This window comes from Leucopleurus acutus, assembly GCF_964270905.1.
Source record: "Leucopleurus acutus genome assembly, chromosome: 16".
Lineage (NCBI taxonomy): Eukaryota > Metazoa > Chordata > Mammalia > Artiodactyla > Delphinidae > Leucopleurus > Leucopleurus acutus.
In genome coordinates, this window is record NC_139158.1 from 16972457 (window position 1) to 16996394 (window position 23938).

At 49.7% G+C, this 23938-nt stretch overlaps 1 protein-coding gene across 5 annotated transcripts in view; it reads left to right on the forward strand.

The window, feature by feature from the left end:
- The window catches only part of GSG1L (GSG1 like), a gene marked incomplete at its 5' end in the record, with an annotated part of 219725 nt that overhangs the window by 58389 nt on the left and 137398 nt on the right, over positions 1–23938 (forward strand). For 4 of the 5 annotated variants that reach the window (XM_082857239.1, XM_082857240.1, XM_082857243.1 and 1 more), the window contains one exon: positions 23693–23740. The exons of the other annotated variant lie outside the window; for it this stretch is intronic. In XM_082857239.1, the coding sequence (XP_082713365.1) occupies positions 23693–23740 (48 nt within the window). The remainder of the gene's footprint in view (positions 1–23692; positions 23741–23938) is intronic. 5 annotated transcript variants of the gene reach the window in all.

The following is a 23938-nucleotide window of genomic DNA, read 5'->3' on the forward strand; positions in this document are numbered from 1 at the left end:
TCGTCCACATGGTCCGAGATAGACCACGGTCATGGCCAGATTCCAGCCGCCAAAGGAGGAGAGGGTGGATATTGGGGCTGAATAAGAGTCTCTCTCACTTCAAGCTGGCAAGATCAGGAGACTTCATGGAAGCCTCAGGGTTCAGGCTCTTGGACAACAGGAAGACTCCAGCAGTGGTGGGTCACACAGGGCCACACAGACATGAGTTGAATAGCATCCACCCTTTTGGACAGGGCCTGTACGCTCAGTTCTCCACAGTCCCCACCACTCCCTTTTGTGTCCCTGACTGTTTGTTGGTGTCAACCATCTTACATCTGCTCCTTCACTCACCTGCATCACCCACCTGGTCCCTGAGGCATGTGAGTTCCTTGCCCTGGGAGCTGGCTCTCCCCGGGGGTCCCCACGCAGGGGTGAGAGTGGCTGGCCCAGCAGAGCCCCCTCCTCAGCCCTGCCCTCAGAGGCTCCCTGACCTGCTTTCCCATCCCCGAAAGGGCTGAGGCGGGCATAGTGGGAGCCTTTTGGCCTGGGATGCTGTTCAGACTTCCAGCCAGAGGCAGTTGTGGGCCGTTAGGCTGCAAATGGATTTTGCAGTCGAGGCCCCATGGCAGCTCTAGATTATATTCTTCCCACTCTTGCTGGGGGGGCCAGTTGCCAAGGAATGATTTCCTGTGTCGGGATATTTGCCGCCATCCATTGGTATCCACGATTCCTGACACCAAAGCCTCCGTAGCTGGGACTATCAGGCAGGAGGGGGATGAATAGGTCTCCTTTTAGGGGTGAATGTTGATGAAGATACTCAGGTGGAGCTGGAGAGCAGAGAAGCTTGCCTCCCAGGGGCTGCAGGACTCCTGGAGACCAAAGGTCCCTGTGGGCAAGAAAAGGCATTGCCACCTCAAGGTCAGCTAGCACTCCACAGTGTGGAGAAGGCTCTCCCATACCAGTAGGAGTCTGGTCTAATTTGCTCTTTCTGAGCGCCATCTCTCAGCTGGGACGTCTGTCCGCCTGGAGAACCAGGTCCATCTGGCGCAATTCTCCACAAAGCATACGGTCTCTGGGGCCCACCCCCTACTATTTCCAAGTTCCCAGAGGCCCCCTGTGCATTCAGGGTCTGGGTTTCCCACAGCTGACTCCCCTAATGAATGGGGTTAACTCCAAGATGAGATGCTGTCCTTTCTTTGGTTTCCATGGTGACAAACCCCTCTTCAGAGAGTGAGAGCGTTGGGGGATTTAGCTGACTTTACTGAAGATCCGTGGGAGGCTACCGCGCACAGTGTGGAGCTTCTGGCATCTGACGGGCCCCTCCTTCCCCCTGGGTTTCCCAGGATGTGCCTGATGCCTCTCCCCTGAAGCCTTCCCCGTTGGAGCCAACATACAACCTTGCGTGTGCACGTGTGGTGGGACACTTACCTTGTACTCCAGCACTCATCCAAACATTTTGCTCAACAAAGTCACTTCTATCCCCCAGAGGGATTCTGGTACTGGCAGACTGGTACTGGTCGTGCTGCCCACAGCTGTGAGGCTGGCTGAAGTAAGTCATCACCCCCATTTTACAGATGAGCAAACCGAGACTCAGAGAGGTACAGTGAATCTCTCAGGGTGACCCAGCTGGATGAGGTGCGCGCTGGGACACAATTCTAGGCCCACTGACGCCCAAGTCCAGCGCCCTTTCTGGGGCACCTCTGCCTTTCCAAAACCTCTTTGCTGGAGCGTGGTGCCGAGTTTGCTTCCATTGTGAGCCTTCCTGGTATGAGCAGAGATGTGGGTAACAGGAAAGCAGCATTCGTTTACTCATTCAACCGATATATGATGTGCCGATGCTCTGTGCCAGGAACTGTATTAGGGAATTAGTGGTGAATAAGACAGAGGGGACCCCCTGCCCTCACGGAGCTGAGGGTCCATGGAGACAGACGATGAGCGCACACAGCACAGGAACAAAGGCGTCTGGGCCCACAGTCAGGTTTGTGTGCTGATGAGCCACGTCCGGCAGGGTCAAGGGGGCAGGGGCAGAGTGCTGTCTTATAATGGGGGTCAGGCCTTTGAGAGTGCAAACCCCACAGGTAGCAGGGGGAAGAGGGCAAGGAGGTGCAAACGTCTGAGCCTGGACGGTGTGGGTGGCAGCACAGAAGCCACGGGGTTTGGAGTACGGTGAGTGAGGAGGTGGGGGAGGGGCCAGCTGTGACAAATTGCCACAAATGTAGTGGCTTAAAACAGCACAGGCTTATTATTTTACCGTTCTGGAGGTCAGAAGTCTTGCACAGTCTCACCCCCCTAAACTCAAGGTGTTGGCAGGCTGTATTTCTTTCTGGAGGCCCTAGTGTAGGCTCTGCTTCTGCTTATTTTGATTGTTGGAAGAATTCAGTTTCTCAAGGTTGTAGGACTGAGGTGCCCAGGTTCCTGCTGGCTGTAAATCGATGACTGTTCTCAGCTTCTATAGGTCACCGTGTTCTTGGCTTGTGACCCCTTCCTCCATCTTCAGAGCCAGCAATGGTGATTGAGTCCTTTCACAGCGGGGCGGGGTGGGGGGGAAGGTTCCCTGCTTTTAAAGACTCGTGTGATTACATTGTGTTCACTTAGATAATCCTGAATAATCTCCCCATTTCAAGATATGCAGTTAATTACATCTGCAAAGTCCCTTTGGTCGTGGAAAGTAATATACTTACAGGTTTTGAGGATTAGAGCATGGACATCTTTGGGGGCCATTATCCTGCCTAACACACCAAATAATGATAATAAGGATGGTAATGTGACTCACACTTAATAAGCATTTACAGCTTGCCAGGTTTTATGTTTAGAAACTCACGAATCCTCAGAATGATCCTCTGGGGAAGGTAGATGAGAAAATGGAGGCACAGAGAGGTTAAGTGATGTTATGGGTTGAATTGTGTCCTCCCAGAATTCATACGTTGAAGTCCTAAACGCCCCAGTACCTCAGAATGTGATAGGAGATTGGAGATAGGGTCTTACAGAGATAATCAAGTTAAAATGAGGCCATTAAGGTGGGCCTTAATCCAGCACGACTGGTGTCCTTATAAAATGGGGAAGTTTGGAGATGCACACGCATATGTGGAGAATGCCACGTGAACGTGAAGACAGCCATTTATGAACCAAGAAGTGAGGCCCGGAACAGATTCTTCACTCACAGCCTCAGAAGGAACCATTCCTGCCAACGCCTTGATCTTGAACTTAGAGCCTCCAGAACTGTGAGGCAATAGATTCTTGTTGTTTAAGCTGCCCAGTTATTGGTACCAACAAACTAATACAAGTGACTTGTCATTGGTTGTGGTGCCTGGATTTGAACCCAGGCAGCTCTCCCTCTTTGACTCTCCAGTGGTTTTTCTCCTTGCTTCTGTCTCCGTCTCTCTCTCTCCCTTTGGTTTCTCTGGCTCTGCTCACTGTCCTGATCTTTCTGTCTTTTTCTCACTCACTGTTCCTCTGTCTCCTCACTGCTAACCCCCCTTAATCCATCTCTCTGCCTTCCTCCTTCCCTCCTCTCCTCCTGGCCCTGCAGATGAGAGAGGACCCCTCCCAGGCCCCCCATCTCCCTGCAGCCACCGTGCCTCCCAGAGCAGCCCTCTGTATTGCATCGCTGACTAATGAAGGCCCAGACATGCCCAGGTCCCAGGGTGCCCGCACTGTCTCAGCTTGGGGCCCTGATGGCAGCAGCACTGAGCTGACAATGGAGACACCTCCCTACCTGGGAGAGGAGGCACCTGAGCCGCAGAGGAGCCAAGCTGAGCCCCCGACTTTCTCTGTGCTCCCCGTGGGCTCTGTCCTTTCTCCTTGAGCCTGCCTTGCACACATGAGCCTCCGGCAGAGTGGCTGTCAGCCCCACCAGGTCTGGCTGGTGCTTGACACCAGTCATAGGCACCAGCAGCTGTTCCGGCAATCACCCTGACCCTGCGGCACTGACTCTCGTTTGTCTGCCCCTGATTCCTGGTTCCAGGGTCTGCCGGGTAGGCTTTCTCCCTGTCAGACCCCAGCCTCAGTCTTCAGGATTTGGCCTGTCCCCTCTGTTGCCCCTGCTTCTGGGGTCCCCTGATTCTCTGAGTGGGAAGCTCTCCCACTTCCTAAGCCCCAGGGAACTTTGGTGGGTCTGGCCAGCCCACGGTCTCCTGGAGAGTTGGGGGTGGGGACTGAGATGGAGACTGGAAATGCAGGAAGTCATCGAAGGCTGCCGAGAGGGAATTCTGGGGAACCGCCAAGCAGAGGGCACTTGGAGGTGTCTGCCCAGCCCTCCTCTCCGGGAGCTTCCCCACCTACAGTTGCAGCCACTGCCGACAGCCATGTTTTCCTGGGCAGCCTCGCCCTTGCCGGGGGCTGTGCTGATTGGCCACTAGGTTGGACACGTGGTCTGAGCTGGGCCAATCAGCCTCAGCCTCCTGGGCATTTGGAGGACTGGTCAGACTCTGGAGGGCTGGATGCAGAGCAGGGGCCGGAGCACGTGCTTTGGGCCAGTGGTCTGAGGAGCAGAGAGGGGTTGAGAAGAGAGACCCCGGAGCGGAGATGGCCAGAGAAAGGCTGCCCTGGCTCCCGATGGCTCCCAGATCCCTGCAGGCCCTGCATCTGGTTTCAGCAAGATACTCTTGTATCCTTCCAGGTTAACAAGGTTCCGTGCATAAGCTTGTGAGCTGGTTCAGTCTTTTGCAACTACACAGCCTCCAGATAGAGCTTTTTAAAAATGCAAATCAGATCACAGCACTGTGCTGCTTGGATTCCTCCAGTGACTTCCCAGAGCCCCAGCATAGCTCCTCAGCCTAACCCCGGCCCAAGGCCCGCGAGACCCAGCCCTGCTGACTCCTGCTTCTGTTCACCCAGGACTCACTCAGCCCCAGGCCCTCCAGACTCTTGGCTGCTCCTGCAGCCCTCCAAGCGCATTCCTGCCCCAGGGCCTTTGCACTTGATGAGCTTCTCTGGGATGCTTTCCCCCTGGACCCTTACATGGCTGGCTTGTCTTCATCAGGTTGCAGCTGGACTATGCTTTCATTAGAGAGGAGGAGATCACTCTGTCAAAGAAGTCTTACCCACCCCAGTCATTCCATCCTGTTTTGTTGTATTCAGAGTATATATCACCATCTGTTATTTACTTATTTGTTTACTTATTTACTGTCTGTCTTCTCTGCTGGAATGAAATGTCTTGTTTACTGCTGACTCCTCAGTGCTTTGAATAGTGCCTGACACATCGTAGGGGCTTAATGAAGATTTGTTGATTGAATGCAAGAAAATGGTAAAAGGACTGAGGGTTAGATCAGCTGGAGCTTGGCTGGGTTTGCTGGGAGAAAGGTAAAGGACCTATTTCATTCTTCTCACATAGGACCCCCCACCTCTTGCCAATTGGCTGCTCTGACCCAGTAGATGATGGTTCTAAAGGTTCCCAAGCAGTGGGTGGAGACTGGGCTGCCAGGCGGCATGGAGGTGGTGAGTGCAGCAGAGGTGGCCCAGTTGTACCTGGACTGACCTTGGGTCCCCTCCTGGGCTGATGTGCACTCTGTCTCCTGGGCCAGTGTCTGTTCTTTCTTTTGTGGGCCCTGGAGACGATCTCCTCAAGTGGGTCCCCTGTGTTTCCTAGAGTCCTTCAGTAGGGGACCATGGTTCAGATTCCCCAGGAATGGGGGCCTTGGCCTGGGGAAGGGCCTTGTGTCAGAAAACAAGCCCCTTCTTGGGTCAGCTGGCAAAGATGATTTCATGCGAGGGTGAGCTGCCTTCCATCTGTCTCTCTCTGCTTTGTTTTTAAAAAGTTCATTGCATTTATTAGATAAGCCATTACACATTGATCCCTCGACATATTTCATGATGTAAAGAGACAGCCCCTGCCATCAAGCTGTGCGCCGTAGCTGACAACACGCTCACAGCTCACAAAAGTACGCGTGCTGTTGTGAAGCGTGCAGACATCACAGGCTGGTGGGAGCAGCCCTGAGGATGGGAGATCCAGTCTGGTACCGGCCATAGCCCCCTTTTCCTTTATGGAGAAATGATTGCAAACATCGAATTATCTGTGTGATTGGGGAAGAGGTAGCATGAGCAGATGAGTCCAGTGTCTGAGTTGCCTCCTTGCCAAACAGGAATGGCTGACCAGGAACTCCTCTTGGTGGCTAAGAGTTTGGCAAACTTTCTTTTCCTTTCTTTCCTGCTGATGAAAGTGCTAACGAGTGGTGCCAGGCCCATAGGGAGGGGGGAAGCTAGAAGCCCGAGGAATCCACTCCCTGAATAATCAGCCCTGAATAACTGCGAATTGACTTATAATTGCAGTTGTGTCAGCTGAGATGCTGATGCTAAAAGACAAGGAACAGGCAGACTAGAACGATAGGATCTGGAGAGAGGATGCAGGATCTGGGATTGATGCATGGCAAAGCAACTTGGGGCCGGGGTTAGGGGAAATCTTTTTGTTACAATTTTAAACTGCAAGGGCAAAGGGCTAACGCCGTGGGGGAAGGTTACAGGGAGGAGGAGAGGAGAAACATATACAGGCAGGAGCGATGTTTCTCTGCAGGCAGTAAACAACTCCCAAATAAACGTCAGAAATGACACTCGGAGAACGTCTGTGGGAAGCTTAGAGAGCTGCTTGTCCTGAAAGAGTTATTGGTTTTGTTCAAGCATCATCTGATGCTCTCTTAAAAACATAGATTTTGTTTCCCCTCTTGGAACAGTCTGGAGGGGAAAATCAAGCACAAAACATCTGCCTCGTGTCATCATTCAGATGCTTATGAATAAACTGACACTGGAGGGGTAAGGAAATCGATGGTGGAACCGGACCTGGCCAACTCCTGATTATCTCTGTGTGGATTATCCGATATGGGGACTGTCCAGAGGAAATGTCCATCCTAGGGTGGGATCCTTCCTGCCACTCAGCAAGGTCCCAGGCAGGCCTTTGCCCTCCGTGGTGGCCTATGAGCAAGCAATGGTTAAGAGTGTGGTCTGTGCAGGCAGACAGACCTGGGGTTGAACTGGTCTCCTCCGCACACTAGTGGCGAGGTCTTGGGCCATGTCTCTATTCCTCTGATCCTCTGTCTCTCCAGCGGTAAGATGAGGCAGGTAATGATTGTGGCAGTGACTGCTATGCTTGTCAGTATCCATGAGCTCCTCTGCATTTCCCAGCCTCCTTTGCAGTTGGATTGGCCATGTGACTGGTGTGGCCAGTGGAATATGAATGGAAGTGACATATGTTCTCTTTGGGCTAAGGTGGGTAAGTATCCAATATGTTCTCCCCATGCTTTCTCTCCCTCGTCGGTGGTACAGCTGCACCGTGGAAGGAGCTGGGGTCCTTGAGTCACCTCGTGGATGGGAGTCATGCAGGAGAGACATCTGAGAAATAAGCCTTTAGGATTTTGAGGTGTTTGTAACAGCAGCTAGTATTCATTACCGAGCTACTGTAGTAGTCCTTTGAGAGTTATTGTGGAAAAAATAATGAGGGAGGCAGAGCTTATAAAAAGCTTAGCCAAGTGCCTGGAATATAGAAAAAGTTCAGTAAATATTGGGTATGCTTATTAATTTATTTACGCAACAAATATTTATTGAGCTCCTATCGTATGCCAGGCGCGTGGATTGACAATAACAACAACAACATACCTGTAACAACAACAGACACATAAAATCATATTTGGGGGCTTCCCTGGTGGCGCAGTGGTTGGGAGTCCGCCTGCCGATGCAGGGGACACGGGTTCACGCCCCGGTCCAGGAAGATCCCACATGCCGCGGAGCGGCTGGGCCCGTGAGCCATGGCCACTGGGCCTGCGCGTCCGGAGCCTGTGCTCCGCAACGGGAGAGGCCACAGCAGTGAGAGGCCCGCGTACCGCAAAAAAAAAAATCATATTTGGATTACAGATTATATAAATATCAGTAAGTAAATATATGTATGTATATATATACACACACACATATATATATACACACATATATACATACATATACATAATATATGTATTTTATATGTATATTTATATATTTTTTTCATGCCACAGTAAAATAGAAAGGATTAAGTCATTCATCCCTTCAGTGTTTGCTAACCCTACTGTGTGCCAGGCATCGTGCTGAATGGTGGGGATGTGTGGTTGAATAAGTGTTCACTCTTAAGTTGCTTGCTGGCTACTGAGAGATGCACATGTAGGCAAATAACTCAAATGCCAAGTGATGAGTGTCATACAGAAGGGTCTTTCCAAAGTGCCAGCAGTGTCCCTAATTCTGCTTGGGGGAATCAGGGAGAGCTTCACAGAGGAGGGGGCTGTGGAGTTCAGCCTTGAAGGTTTGAGTAGGAGTCTGGCAAGTGAGAAAGAGCATTTCAGGCAGAGGGATGGATACGAGATCTTGGGTTTCATGAGATGTGACCAGTGCCTTGGTGGCCAGAGTCCAGGGTATCCACGGTGGGCAGAACAATATCCCTTCCCCAAGAGATCGGCATCAGACTCTCCGTAAGGCGTGAATATGCTGCCTTAATGGTGAAAGAGACTTTTTCAGATGTGATTAAGTTAAGGATTTTGAGTTGGGGAGACTATTCTGAATCTTCCAGATGGGCCCAGTCTAATCACATGAGTCCTTAAAAGAGGAGAACCTTTCCAGTTGTAGTCAGACAGGGAGCTGTGTCTATGGAAGAGAAGAGATTCAACACGGCTGACTTTGCAGATGGAGGAAGGGACCGAGAGTCAAGGAGTGTGAGAAGCTAGAAAAGGCAAGACTAAGGAATGGTCCACAGAGCCTCTACAGAGGAGCACAGCCCTGCCAGCACCATGATTTTAGCCCAGTGGGACTCATGTTGGAATTCTGACCTACAGAATTATAAGATAAAAATTTTGTATTGTTTCATCTTTAAGTTTGTGGTAACTTGTTATAGCAGCCATAGGAAACTGATACAGTATCTGAGGGAGAAGATTGAGACCACACTGGATAAAAGAAGGGGCAGATGGAATTGTTTAGGTTATTCCGTAAGAGCAGTGGGTCTCAAACGTCAGCAGGGTATCCACTTTTTCGTGGAATATTGATATTCTGTGCTCTGTACCTGTTTGTTTTAATGGGCGTGAATATTCCATAAACTGAATGTGTATTTCTTATTTAATTCATGGGAATTTAGATTATTTCCAGTCCTTTGTTATTAAAATAACGATGCAACAAATTATCTTGACCTTGTGTTACTTCGCACACATGTGAGTATGTCTGTAAGGTGAATTCCAAGAAACGAAATTGTTGGGTCACAGAGAATATGCATCTTTGGGAGTCTGCGTTTTTAATAAATGCCTGAGGGCACGATGATTCTGGTGAGAACTGGAGGCTCCTGAACAGAATTTCAGATCTGGGCTCCGTCAACATCCCTGTGGCTGACAGTGTGGAGGCAGGGAGGCCGGAGGAGAGGCTGAGGCAATGGACCTCGAGAGAGATGAGTGTGTGTGTGTGTGTGTGTGTGTGTGTGTGTGTGTGTGTGTGAGAGAGAGAGAGAGAGAGAGAGAGAAGTTTAGGACTGACCTGGCATGGGTGAGTGTAAGTTGATTTTCTTGTTTTGTTTGTTTATCAACTTGGGAAATTCATAGGACATGAGAGGCTCTTTCTCAGTGACGCTGGGTCAGAGAGCCATGTTGGGGTCCCTGGGGACAAGTGAGTCCATGTGTTCACATGTCAGGCCTGAATTCTCATCTCCTTTCCCTTCTGCCCGGTCATTTGACTCCGGGTATATGGTTACCTTTGTGATTTTGGGGGGGGGGAGGGGAGGAAAAAAATGTGTGCTTGCAGCCTTTAAACAAGGTGTTTCCAGTATTCGACCCCACCTGAGAAACATGAGAGCACCAGCCTTCCTACTGCCCTGACCTCACGATTTTTGATGTTTGTATGAGTTTTACAAAGTCAGGGTTGCATTACAGCCTCTGGCTTGTAAGCCCCTAATATCTACAATAGTTCCATTTTGTTTGTGTGTTCACATAGATTCCTTCCTCACCTTGGTAATTTTACTATGAATTCTTGAGTTGATTTTGGTTCATCCCGGGGTGAGCTGGATTTCAGTGTCATCTAGCTATTCCAGGAATGGTTCACGGACTCTATATTCTCCAAGTGCCTTTGTGTCTGAGGACGTCTGCCCGCTGCCTTTGTAGCTGAACATGCAGCTCACTTGCCATTTATCTTCCTGCTGCATCGCCCGAGGAGAACCCCGTGCCTGGGGTTCTTCCATTCATCCTGAGGATGGGTTGGGTGCCAGCGCTGCTTGGGCAGCCTGGGGGCCCCCTGAGCATGGGGACATTGTGGGAAGATCAGAGAGTGCTATAATTTGGAGTGAGGAACTTTGCCAATTTCAGGGCAGCTGAACAGAAGATTACTTCTCTTTTATCCTATGTTTGGTGTATTTGTTACTCTAAAAATATCCACGGCTGCTGTGTACAGCCATGCAGGCTGTGCACTGCATGACTCCAGGGAATCTCGTTTGTATAAACCACGATGTGGACCGTGCTTCCAGCATTGTGCAGGATGGTGACCCTGCAACCTCTTAGCCTGGAGTGGGCTTAGAAGCGTAGGATGCTTTTATCCCAGTGTTTGCCAAACTTCAGTTATTCTTATAACACCTTTAGGAATTAGTTCTTAGTCACGTCCTCCTGTTCTACTATGAATTTTTTTTTTTTCTCTATATTGGCTCATATTTTCCTTACGTAAATGAAGGGGAGCTTTCAATTCCAACTGGAAATAGAAAATCAGCGCGGCTTGCCAAAAATAGAAGAAATATGTACACATGCGTATGGGTATGCATACAAGACCACAATGCTATCAAATTCCAACTGGATATTTTTGCCTTTTCTCCTTTTTTAAAAGAGAAGATTAGCAAGTGTTAGAGCCATGTTAAGGACAGCCTAGCGCAAAACTGATAGTTTTTTCCTGGAAGTAATCTTGAAGGGTTGGAAGAGAATTGGGAAGGGAAATCGTTTACCCATGATGTGATTCCGTGTAATTTAGTGCCACATCCCCCATCATAAACCACCTGTGGGACACGTGAGGAAGCACTGGCCCAGTCAGATATCCCACTGGCTACTTAAATCTCTTGGCAACATCTCCACGTGGGAATCCAACCCTTTCTTACATCCTCTCAGCAATGGGAAGTTTGTTTTTGTTCTTGTTTTGTTTTGGCCGTGCTGTGGCTTGCAGGATCTTAGTTCCCCAACCAGGGATCGAAACCGGGCCCCCTGTGATGGAAACGCAGAGTCCTAACCACTGGACCTCCAGGAAATTCCCTCACCACTGGGAAGTTTAATGCCACCTTGGAGGCCCTTTCTTATGGCCGGACTCTTCTTTGGTTGTGCCAGGTAGAGAGCTGCTCCTTGGGCCCACAGGGTTTAATTCTGCTCCCTGGAGTCAAGTAGAAAAAAAAAAAAAGCTTCCTACAAGTTCCGTCCCTCCAAACATGATTAAAAGCGAAGCTTCTGGAATTGGAGTGTCCTGGGTGGAATCCTGGATCCACCACTTACTATCTCTGTGCCTTTGGGTAAGATACTTAACCTCACTGGGCCTCAGTTTATTCATCTGATAAATGGGAACAGTGATAGTGTCTCCTTCCTGTGGTTGTTATGAGAATTAAAGAAGGTGGTGCATATGGAGATTTAGAACAGTTTCTGACACCTAGTAAGTGCTCAGTAAGTGTTGGCTACTGTTATTTTCTGTAGCCACAGACTGTGGGGCTCCTGTCCTCCCATCCCTTCTTCTGGATTAGAAGGCAGAGGACTTGGGTTCCAGCTTCAGCTCAATATCTGCCTGGTGATGAGATCGTAAGCAACTTGCAAGCCCTACCTGGGCCTTGGTTTCCACGTCCGGAAGCTGAGGGTGGTGGGATTCATGGTCCCCAAGTCCCCCCTCCCATCTCCAGCTGGGGTGGAGACTTCTGTGCTGCGGGAGGAGAGAAGCAAAACGGGAACACAGATGACTGTGGACCATAATGTCCCTGTGTCAGCCAGAGTGTGCCCCCCAAAAATTACCCATACCTTCTCCCTCCTTAATTTCTCTCAGGACATTCTTTTGAGGAGTGACAATGCAAGAAGGATTCCTGATAGTATCAAAAAAAGGGTGAAAATAAGACTAAGGTATCAGGAAAAGCAGCTTTGCTTTGCTTTAACTAACCACAACATATGGGATGACATAAAAAAATTCACAATATCCTTCATTTATCAAGTTCCCTTGAAAGATGACAATAATAATAACTGTGAACACTTGCTGAGTTCTTGTCATGCACCAGCTGTCTCACATGTAGGGTCTCATTTGATCCCCAACTATGTATAAGGCAACAACAACTGCTGTAACCAATAAACCCCTGAGATGGCAGGGGATTAACACAGTAGCTCATGTGACCCTTCAGTACAGGTGATGCTGGTGGATGGCAGCTCTCCTCCACACAGTGATTTGGGGACCCGGCAACTTCCATATTGTGCCTCTACCATTTCCTAGGACCTCGGAGGCCTCTGCATCTGGGCAGAAGAGGAAAGAAAAGGCACGTCTACTGCATAAAAGCCCACCCCAGGAAGTGCCACACATCACTCACACTCACATTTTATAGGCAAGAACCAGTCATATGACCCCAGGAGGATGTAGGGGGTGCTGGGAAATATTGTGCCTGGTGGGGCAGCCACTTTCTAGCAATAACTCCACACTGTAGAAGGAGTAGCACATTTTTTGGTGGATAGCTAGGTAATTCTGTCATAGCTTCTGTGGTGGAGAAGACAATCATACCCATTTTACAGATGAGGAAACTAAGACCCAGAGAGTCTGGCCTGGGTCCCAGAGTTTGTAAGTGGCAGAGGCTCTGTGAGTTCAAAGCTCTTACCATTTAACCACTATGGTGTTAATTTTAAATAAGCATTTAGGTTCCTCTGGCTGTAAAATTCTTCAGAACAAATTATTCCCTTCAGTTTACCCAGAATGCCCCCAAATGCCCAAGCAAGGTACGTCTGGAGGTCATGGTGATGCAGTCATGATGCCAGGCAGGATTTTAGTTTCCAGTGTTTCATCCACTTGGAGAAATGATTCTCTCCAGAAAGTTGACCCATATTTTGAACTCCTGCCAGAAATCAAGGCCTGGTACCATCTGTAAGAGATAAATAAATCAAAATATCATCAGCAGATAAGTGTGTGCCATCTGCTGCCCTGTCAGTTGAACTGGCAGAGGCCTCCGGAGAATTCCAAGGAAGTGCTGCCAAGGCTCTGCCGCCAGCCTGGATAGTGCGAGGAGAAGCTTCATGCAAGATCTGCTGGCATTTTTCTTTACTCCCCGCTCTCGGTGCTGAATTCCTTGAATCCAGCCCAGCGAAGGTGTGTGGATTTTCACCCTTGCCAAACAGTTAAAATGGTTTCTCTTTGGCCACATTTGTTGGGGGCCAGGACTGTTTTTCTCTGCCCTCCCAGCAAGTTGAAAGCTCCTACTATAGAGAAAACTAGCCATGCACCTGCCCAGAGGTTGGGCTCCATGGAATCTGGGCCTCAGAACCAGAGTCAAAAGCAGAACCAGCCATGTTTGGGCATCTGGCTGGACATCTCGAAATGCAGCCACATCCTGATGGATGCTGATTTCTCCTGCCACGTGTGGAGTCCTCTTGGAGGGCATCTGAGACTTCCCTTAGAAAGAATAGATTTTTCTAGAACCTGCTTACTCTCCTAAGAGGCAGCACAGGGTAGTGGCCAAATGCTGAGGCTCTGTGGCGGGCTGTCTCCATTTGAATCCAGGCTCCACCATTGGCTGTGCGACCTTAGACAAGTTACTCAGTCTATCTTGTGCCTCAGTTTCTTCATCTGTAAAATGGGGGTGGTAGTTTGTAAAGCATGCTGGGCCTAGCCCCTCACCATGGGGCTCCCTCCGGGTGCCCTCTCCCTACCTTGCAAGCCACAGAAACCTCAACTCCACCATCAGATGGGTTGTGAAATTAAGTCACGAACCTCAGACCCATGACCTGGGGACCCAGCCAAGGACACTGGGCTCCCCAGTGCCCCTTCCTCTTGCTGCCCGTCTTCCCGCTGCCAACCAGATCTGGCTCCTGCGTGTTCACGCCGAGGGCAGCTTGGCTGACCCTCAGGACTCCTCACCCTTCTGCCAGCCTTGGGCATCTGCCTCTGGCCACCTCCCTAGATTCTGCCCGTGGCCCTGCCAGGCTCCCCCCACCTACTCCCGCTGAAGTGGCACAATTACAGCCTCCTGCTCCTGGCTCAGGAAGACGTCCAGGCTCTCCTTAGGAGGAGCGCAGTGTGACTCTAACTTAGGATCCAGGGATGGAATCAAAAATAGCGCTTATTTACGGAGCTGATCGCGGGGCAGGCATTTTTCTCACACTCCCTTCCGTTTTCATCCTTTTTTGCAAGCCTGGAGGGCAGAGCTGAAATGACTTTCATCTGGCACCTGAGGAAAAGGCTCAGATTTGTGAAGCCACTTCCTGAGGTCACGGGGCCAGGGGGAGGCAGAGGAGGGATTTGAACGCACGTCTTGTGGTTTCTGAGCCCAGACACCTCCGTTTGCCTTCAGAGCACCCACTTTCGAGGAGGGAGCCCAAGAGCTGTGATGAATGACGGGCTGGGGATGTGGGTGTCGGCACATCGAGCTGATCCCTCGCAGGTGTTGCCTGATTTAAATCCTAACTGAAGACGTCTTGCTTCATACCCGTTACCTCATTTAGCCCTCAAGCAACCTCGTGAGGCTGGAATCATCATCCTTTACTGGCCAAAAAACCCAACCAAACGAATAAAAACGATGGTTCCCCCAGAGCTCCACGGCTAGCAGGTGGCAGAGCTGAGATTTGGCTTCAGGTCCGTGTGAAATCAGAGCCCAGGCTTTTCACCAGGGAGCACAGCCTGCCTGGCTCCCGTGAACCCCAGGCTACCCGCCTTCCTTGGCCTCCGCCAGGAGTTTCTTTCTCAAGTAGATCAGACCTGGAGGAGGGACCTCGGGGTAAGATTCCTGGAATGAGGCGCGAGTGTTGATCCAGAGAGGAGGCAGCTGTGACCCTCCCATTGTCTTTGGTGTGGATTCCTGGAAGCCTGGATTCGGCCGAGGGCCTTGCCAGGTGTTCCCCTTGGTGGTGGGATTGGAGCGCCGGCTGCCAAGCTGAAGATGCTGTGTTGAGGGCAATTTCTAAACCCCCTCACCCTTAGCTCAGGCAGGTCCCGCAGACAGTGGGTCAAAAGGAGTCAGCAGCTAGGGTAGGTCAGGGCCTCTTGGGTTGCACGTTTTGTTCCCGTGGTGCTAAAAGTCAGCAGCCCCATAGGGTGATGCCAGAGAGTCTAAGTAGAAATGATCTTCCATTTGTCTTTTCTGAGCAAGGGAGCAAACCCTTCAAAGAGGCATTTAGATTCAAACCTCTGGGATCTGTTTCAAGATAACCCCACTAGTGGTGGGCTGCTGGTGCGGAGAGACAAGGTGAGTTTCCAAGCTGGGCTGCGGACATGGGACTCTTCATACTGATATCTCTGCTCTTGTAAAAGATGGGAACTTAGTGTAGTAAAATGTTAAAAAAAAAAAAAAGATATTTCAGAGACAGTGTTGATTTGCTGGAGTCCAAACAAGCTGGTCTGGTCATGGAATGTCCTGGGTCCCTGTCCCCCTCTGGACAAGTCAGTCCCTTGCATGATGGAAAGAGCTTTGGAAAGACACAGACCTGGGTCCAGCTCCTGGTTCTGCTGCTTCTTGGCTGTGTAACCTTGGGTAGGTCGCTTTGCCTGTGTGAGCCTCAGTTTCCTCATCTGTAAAGTGGGGATGGATATTGACCTCACACAGTTGTGATGTGTGCCATGCTCTTAGCATGGTGCTTGCCCTGGATTCTCCTTGGGTCACTGGATCCTGGATCTTAGGCAACATGACAAACTCAAGCTTCCACCTGATGGTGGGTAGATCTGCTGTTAACAGCCCAAAGGGGGCCAAAACGGGCCAGGCTGTGCCCAAGGTAGAAAGTGACCATATCATGGGAGATATCATGATAAAACACTGGGAATTCGGAGCGGGGAGACATCTCTTCGGGGCGGGGCAGGTGGTTGGTGAACAAGGCAGGCTTCACGGTGGGGGAGCTGGTGGGTTTGAAGGCTGGGGCTGCGTCAGACACGGGGAAATGGAGGGAGAGAAGACGTCGAGATTGAGAGGTAGGAAAAGGTAGGTTGTAAATCTGAATCAGCAGGCGCAAAGCAGCAGAAAAGGAGGTGAAAGGCGACCATCAAAGACATCACGCCCAGGCTGATCTCCGGGCTCCTCTGCGTCGTGGCAGACATGAGGCTGGGCATGGCTGCTCTCCCCTGGGTAGTGAAGACCCCCCCTTTCTGTTTGCCTCTTCCCTCTCAGATGGGCCCCGAGACGCTCCGGATCTCAACTTTCATTCTCACCTCTGCCTGCAGGTGTGTTGGCCATACCTGTAGGGTTCTGCAGAGGCGCCCCCCTTTGGTGTAATCCTTAATGAAGGCAATCTGTGAAATGCTCTTCATTTACTCATTCCACCGTCATGTCCGGAGCACCTGTTAGTGTCCCAGGCTTTGAGGACACAGCAGCGAATGAGATACCTGATCACAGAGCTTCCGTTTGTCTCAGAGATGCTGTCTGGGCACTGTTTACGTATTTATTTTTAATTTTTCAATTGATGTATAGTTGATTTACAATGCTGTGTTAACTTCTGACGTAAGCAAGATGATTCAGTCATACATATATACACATTCTTTTTTAATATTCTTTTCCATTATGGTTTATCATAGGATATTGGATACAGTTCTCTGTGCTGTACAGTAGGACCTTGTTGTTTATCCATCCTGTATATAAAGCTTACATCTGCTAACCCCACCCTCCCACTCCATCCCTCCTCCACCCCCCTCCCCCTTGGCAACCACCAGTCTGTTCTCTATGTCCATGAGTCTTGTTTCTGTTTCATAGATAGGTTCATTTGTGTCGTATTTTAGATTCCACATATAAGTGATATCACATGGTATTTGTCTTTCTCTTTCTGACTTAACTTCACTTAGTATGATAATCTCTAGTTGCATCCATGTTGCTACAAATGGCATTATTTTATTCTTTTTTATGGCTGAGTAGTATTCATTGTATATATGCACCACATCTTCTCTATCCGTTCATCTGTCGATGGACATTTAGGTTGCTTCCATGCCTTGGCTATTGTGTATAGTGCTACTATAAATATAGGGGTGCATGTATCTTTTTGAATTAGAGTTTTGTCTGGATATATGCATCTGGGCACTGTTCAGATGAGCTGGGGAACGCCCTCTTTTGGTGCAAGGATTCCAAGTGGTCTATACATACACTTTAATATTAGAACAGCAGCTCTGCAAGGGTGGTCACTTGCCTTCTGGTTCTCTGCTGCGCCCCCAGCGCCTTGAATGGTGCCTGGCATGTAGGTGCTCAATAAATGTTCATTGAGTATAAGTGCGTGAATACTAAACACTGATATTGGGAACCAAAGAGAAGTATATTTTTAGGGATCAAAATTAATTCAAACATGGGACTTCCCTGGTGGTCCGGTGGTTAAGAATCTTCTTTCCAATGCAGGGGACTCGGGTTTGATCCCTGGTTGGGGAACTAAGATTCCACATGCCGTGGAGGAACTAAGATTCCACATGCCATGGGGCAGCTAAGCCTGCACGCTGCAACTACTGAGCCCACGCACTCTGGAGCCCCTGTGCTACAGCTACAGAGCCCACACGCTCTGGAGCCTGCGCACCACTACTAGAGAGAAGCTCACACGTCAAAACAAAAGATCCCGCGTGCCGCAACTAAGACCGGATGCAGCCCAAAATAAACAAATAAATAAATATTAAAAAAAATTAATTCAGACATCCCCAAATATCACTGCTTGATGTGATTTGGATTTCTAGGATTCAGAGAGAGAGAGAGAGAGAGAGAGATCTCATCTTCACTGTTGCATCACTGTGTGCAGCCTCCATCCTGGTCCAGAATGTGGTCAAGCCCACAGCCTATGCATACCTACATGTAAATACAACCCACAACAGAGGAGAAGTCCACACACATCCTGTAGACGACACAGATAATAAACACCTGAACAAATGCGTCCACAAGATCATTTCAGATAGTAATCGTGGTAAGACTATGAAAGAGACAAGCATGCAGGGTGAGAGGATGAGAGTGATGGGTGAGGAGGGGTGAGGGCCACCTGGGGTAGGGTGGCATGCTGATTGTTCGCCATTCACCCCTCCGCGTCTGTCCACCGTCCCCTGGGCCGTGGGAGACTGCCCTGCGCAGATGCAATGGCCCGGAATTCTGCGTCCTCTGGTTTCTTATTGGTTCTGGCCAGTGGGAGGCATAGGAAGGAAATCAGAGGGCAGAAGGAGAGAAAGGTTGGGGTGTTTCCCCCTCCCCTGCCTTGTTCTTGGCCTGTTGAGGTTTTGACAGTGACTGCATTCCTCTAAGGAGTGGTTCTAAAGTGTGTTCCCCAGACTAGCAGCATCAGCAACCCCTGGGAATTTGTTAGAAATGCAGATTCTCAGGCCCTGCCACAGAAATTCTGATTTTGATGCTTGCTTCGGTGCATCTAAGCTCCGAGGGGCAGTTCCTCCTCTGTGGCATCATCTCTCGCAGCCTCCTTTCCCTCCCCAGCCCCTTCAGGCTGGAGGAGGTGAGGGCTCCCCACTGTTGCTCACCCCTCGCCCCTGTCCACACGTCTATGAATAGGCCCTTCACTCAGCAGTCTTCGGTGAGCCTTTTCCAGGGTGCCATCTGTTTCCTGCCAGGATCCTGACTGGTCCAGATGGCCAGGATGTTAATTCATATTCCTTTAGACAGGGCATACCTCCTCCAGGTTACCCAGTCCCCACAGGCTTCCCCAGTCATTGCTGGGTGTTGAGATCTCATGTATTGGCCACCCTTGCATTGGGACTGGGTTCCAAGTCCCGTCTGTTGGCTACGGACCTTGGAGCGAGATGCAAGGATGAGGAACCTTGTGCAGGATGTTTCCCTTCGAGGCTATGGTGGGTCTGAATCGGCACGCTCCCTTCTTACAGGCAAGGTACTTCCCATTAGTTTATTCCTCTGGTCTAATGGGACTGAACGTCCATTCTCTGGGATAGTGAGAAATTCAGATCTCACATAATGAAGGTTCCCTCACAGCCCTGGGGTGATGTGAAGTTTTCAGAACTTTTGGGAGAATCTCTGGTCTTCTTCTGCCCCTCTTGTCCTCATTGCTCACGGTTTCCTGGGCCCATGGGGGCCCTGAGACCCTCACTGGGGTGCAGGATTTTTGTTAAACCTGTGACCTCTGACCCCAAAGTCCAGCTTTCCCAGACTGTTTTCCTAGAAGGTCCTGACATCTCCATAGGGGGCTGGGGAGGTCCTGTAGCTCATGGACCCCCAAAAACTTCTCCCCAGGGGTCTGCTGGCTCTATCCTCCTCCTGCACAAATTCCCTCCTCTGCCCCTCCCTGAAGTGGGGCAGCGTTACCCTCCAGGGGCCCTCTGGGAACACAGTGGATCTTTAGGGAACTCTCCTCCTGGGGAGGAGAGGCTGACACCCATTCGTCCGCTTGATCTTGGTAGCTCATCTTGGGTCAGAGGGAATCAGAGTGGGAGGAAGTGATGGGAGAAAGGGCATCTTCATGGGGCAAAAATGAGGCAGTTACCAGGCAATGTCCAATGGTTAGGGGGAGACAACGGAAGGTGCGGGGCCGTAGGGGAACCCATGTATCCCTGCAGCTGCCACTTGGCTGGACTCCTGCCTGCTGAGCTGTCCTAGCTCTGTCACCTGGTGGTTGGCACCAAGCCCTACAGATCCACCCTGTAATAAGCACTACAGAAACACTAGCATTAGTGATTTTCACTTTTTATAGGTAGGGAAATTGAGGCACCAAAAGGCTAACGTTGATGTTACATATCTAATAGGTGATGGAGCCAGGCTGAACCCACGCAGGTCTGGCTCTAGAGCCACATACCACCACTCTTCTGTGTTTGGATTTTAGTTATTAGACTTGGTGACCATTGAGATATCCAGTTGTCCTTATGTCATTACTATGATTTTTCCTTAAAGCACGGGGAGTGTTGGACCAAGTTTGACCATCTCTGCTCAAACATCTTCTATTTGGTCTTGTCTAGGTAGCAGAAATAGAAGCGTGAGAGCCATTTTATTTAGTCCCTGGTGGATTTTCCCTATCTGCATGGAGGTATGTTCTCAGAGAGTTACTTTTAGGACCTAGTAGCTCTGCACAGTGGGAATGGCTAGCTGCAAATGGGAATAGATAGCTGGAAAAACTTTAGGGCATGGAGTTTGGGGTCTATGTACTGGGTTGAGTCCATCACTTACTGGCTCTGTGGTCTTGGGCAAGTCATTGAAAGCTCAGAGCCTCAGTTTGCTTGTCTCTAAAATGGGGATTCTCAGAACTACATTGTAGGTTGTTGTGGAATTAAAGAGAAAGTAAACACACTTTTACAATAAAACTACTCAACAAACTAGAAATAGAAGAGAACTTCCCCAACCCGATAAAGAGTATCTATGAGAAAGAATACAGTTAACATCATACTTGTGGTACAAGAGTGAATTCTTTCCCTTTCACATCAGGAACAAGACAAGGATGCCTGCTCTTGCCACTTCTATTCAACATTATACTGGAGGTTTTGGCCAGAGCAATTAGTCAAGAAAAAGAAATAAATGACATCGAGATTAAAAGGAAAAAGTGAAACTATATCTATTTGTAGATTACATGATCTTGTATATAGTAAATCCTAAGAATCCACTAAAAACTATCAGAACTAATAAATGAATTCAGTAGGATTTCAGGGTACAAGGTCAGAGCAAAAGCCCATAAAATGTTTTAATTTCTTTCAGAATCAGAATAAAAAAAATCTTTTAGGTGAAGACAAATTTTAATATATAATGTTAATATATTAATCTTTAACCAATGCATTTGTAAAATTCAATTTTTTTAAATTTATTTATTTATTTTTTGCGGTACGCAGGCCTCTCACTGTTGTGGCCTCTCCCGTTGCGGAGCACAGGCTCCGGACGCGCAGGCTCAGCGGTCATGGCTCACGGGCCCAGCCGCTCCGCGGCATGTGGGATCCTCCCGGACTGGGGCACGAACCCGCGTCCCCTGCATCGGCAGGCAGACTCTCAACCACTGCGCCACCAGGGAAGCCCCCTAAAATACAATTTTTAATTTAATTTGTCTTTATTGAGGAAGAGACTCCAAAGGCAAAAGAGCCTAGGGTCCACAAAAGTCTTAATGGGGCCCTGGCTGCTGGTCTGAATTTAGCCATTAAAATTTTCCCTCTCTAGCTCTGAGAAAACAATATAACATAAAGAAAGTTTAAGATGATGCATTCAAAATCTATCCATTCTTAGCACACTACCTATTCTCATTTTAAAAAATCCTCTTCTGGTTCTTGGCTGTCAGCAAACATCTCTTTATAATCTCAGTATCATTGACTTGCTGTGTGGTCCTGGCTGATCACTCAGTGGCCCTGAGCCTTTTCTATAAAGGAAGGAGACGGTCCTACATCTCAATATAGAGCCTGGGGAGGAAGCAAGCATGATGGAATCACAGGAGTGGCATCCATCCACCTGTGGCCTCATGATTCTTTGGAAGGGGTGACATATATAAGAGAGGAATCCACTCCTTAACTCAGCACTTAAGACCCTTCATGATCTGGCCTCAGCCTTCCTTCTCAGCCTCATCTCTTACCACTCCCTGATATCTGCCTTTGCATTTGTATGGGGCTGGAAGGAGGTTCAGGAGCCCAAACGGGCTTCAAGGGACCTTCTTAGAGGAAAATTTAGGAAGCTTCAAGCAGACACAAGAATTGAGAATGCTGGAAGCTTCCGGATTCTTTTCATCCCCAACCTACATTGACTCCATTTGGACTCAAAGTCTATCTCCTTTTTGGGCTCATCAGTGAAATCTATTTCTTGCTGCTATGCTCAGCAGTAAAACCCTTGAACTAGGAGTTGCAAGCTCACCCTAAAGGTCAGTGAATCTAGTGTCTCAGGGACCAGTGAGGTCTAAGGTCTAGGGGTAAAGCAACAGGGTGTGGTGGGGACTGTGGCAAAGTATAGAGCACGTGTCCCATCTGAGAAAGGACCTTAAGGCTAGGTCACATCTTGCTCTCACTGTGTCCTTGATGGCCAGCATAGGGCCTGGCATCAAGGAGGCTGGGAGGAAAGACTGAAGAGTTGAAGTTTCTTATAGGCATAAGGTTTGGGTGGAAGGCATTCGTTTGTTCATTCATTCATTTACTCATTCGTATACCCCTTCAATAAATATTTATTGAGCACTCTCTATGTACCAGGCAGTGTTCTAGGTGCTAGGGGTCCAGCGGGAAGAGAGATGGGGAGAGTCAGGGAAAAGGTGTTTGGAATATTAAATAGACTAGTTAGGAAAGGCCTTCCTGAGAAGGTAAAACTTGGGGAAAGTGATAAAGGAGAGGAAGGGCAAACCATTCAGCTATCTGGGGGAGGAATGCTCCAGGGAGAAGTAACAGCACGTGCAAAGGTCCTGAGGCAGGAATGTGGCTGGCACATTTAAGGATCAGCAAGGAGGCCAGTGTGGCTGGAGTGGAGTGAGCAAGGGGCAAGCCAGTAGGAAGTGAGGTCAGGAGGTGATGGGGGCACAGATCACACGGGCCTTATAGACCATGGTAAGGACTTAGGTTCTGACTCTGAGTGAATTGAGAACCGTGGGAAAGTTCTGAGAGGAGACGTAATCCATCTTAGGTTATAACAGGACCCTTCTGGTGACTGTGTGGATAAGGGCAGAAACAGGGAGACCCATGCAGAGGCTACTGCAGTAATCCAGGAGGAGATGATGGGGCTGGGACCAGAGGAGGTGGTGAAAAGTAGTTGGATTCTAAGTATATTGGGAAGGTGGACCTGCAGATCAGATGGGGAGGTGTGAGAGAAAGAGAGAAACAAAGGATGATATCAAGGTTCTGGCCTGAGCATCTGGGAGGATGCAGGTACCATTTTCTGAGCTGGGGATGAATTGAAGATGTGGTACCTGCCTTCACGGGGCTTCCACTTCCAGCTTGTGAACCATCCATCTGAGAATCACACACAAAATGATAAAAGTTATAAGGTGACTAGCTGCCCCCTAGGAGAGGCCATGGTGCCATGAGAGCTTCTACTAGGGATGAAGTGTGTTCCCAGTCGGGGGGTGGGGGAAGGGAACATGAAGAGTATAGGAGCTGAGAGGAGGGGAGGGGAGGAGGGGTGGGGAGGGGGTGTGGATGGAGAGGCCGGTGGAGGCCAGTCCTGGATCCATGTGAAAGAATTTGGGCTTTATTTTGGGATAAAGTGTTTTGAGCAGGAGTGTGCGTACTTGCGTGTGTGCATGTGATGTAATCAGAGCTGTGTGGTTTGAAAATATCCCTCCAGCTGCAGTGTGGAGAGTGGATCCGACAGAAGCCAGAGTGGAGGTCCAGGGAGCCCAGTGACGGCTTCAGCCCTCATCCTGCTGGGCCTGGAAGCGGTGGAGTCCGTGGAAAGGGCAGGAGGGCTTTGAGGAGGTGGGAGTGACAGGGCTGGATGGATTGGACCGGGAGGTGACGGAAGGAGGCATCATGGGGACTTGCGGCTTCGCCATCCACATTCCTCAGGATGTTGGCTTTCTGGGAATTAGAGTTTAGAGAAAGATGCTGCTCGGGTTAGAGATGTTTGGGCCCCGCTACCCCCAGATCCGTACAGGGCTCGTGGGAGGGGGAGAGGCGGAAGCCTAAAGCTCTCACTTCCTTTCATATTCTGAAAACCTGTCTTTCTTTTTTTTTTTCAAAGGTGAGAAATGCCGCAGCTTCATTGACCTGGCCCCAGCGTCAGAGAAAGGTAAGTGTGGCCCCAGCTCCGGTGTGCCAGCCTTGCCCCCTCCAGGGACACTTCCCGAAGCCCTGATCCTGTCCTTCAGCATCCCTGGGTGATGGTGCCCCAGGGGCCAGAATCCTGTTGCAAAGCTCTGAGTTCCTTGAGCGGTTAGTGCAGGGGGAGAGGCAGGTGGAGGGACATCATCTTGCCCTCCCCCGCCCC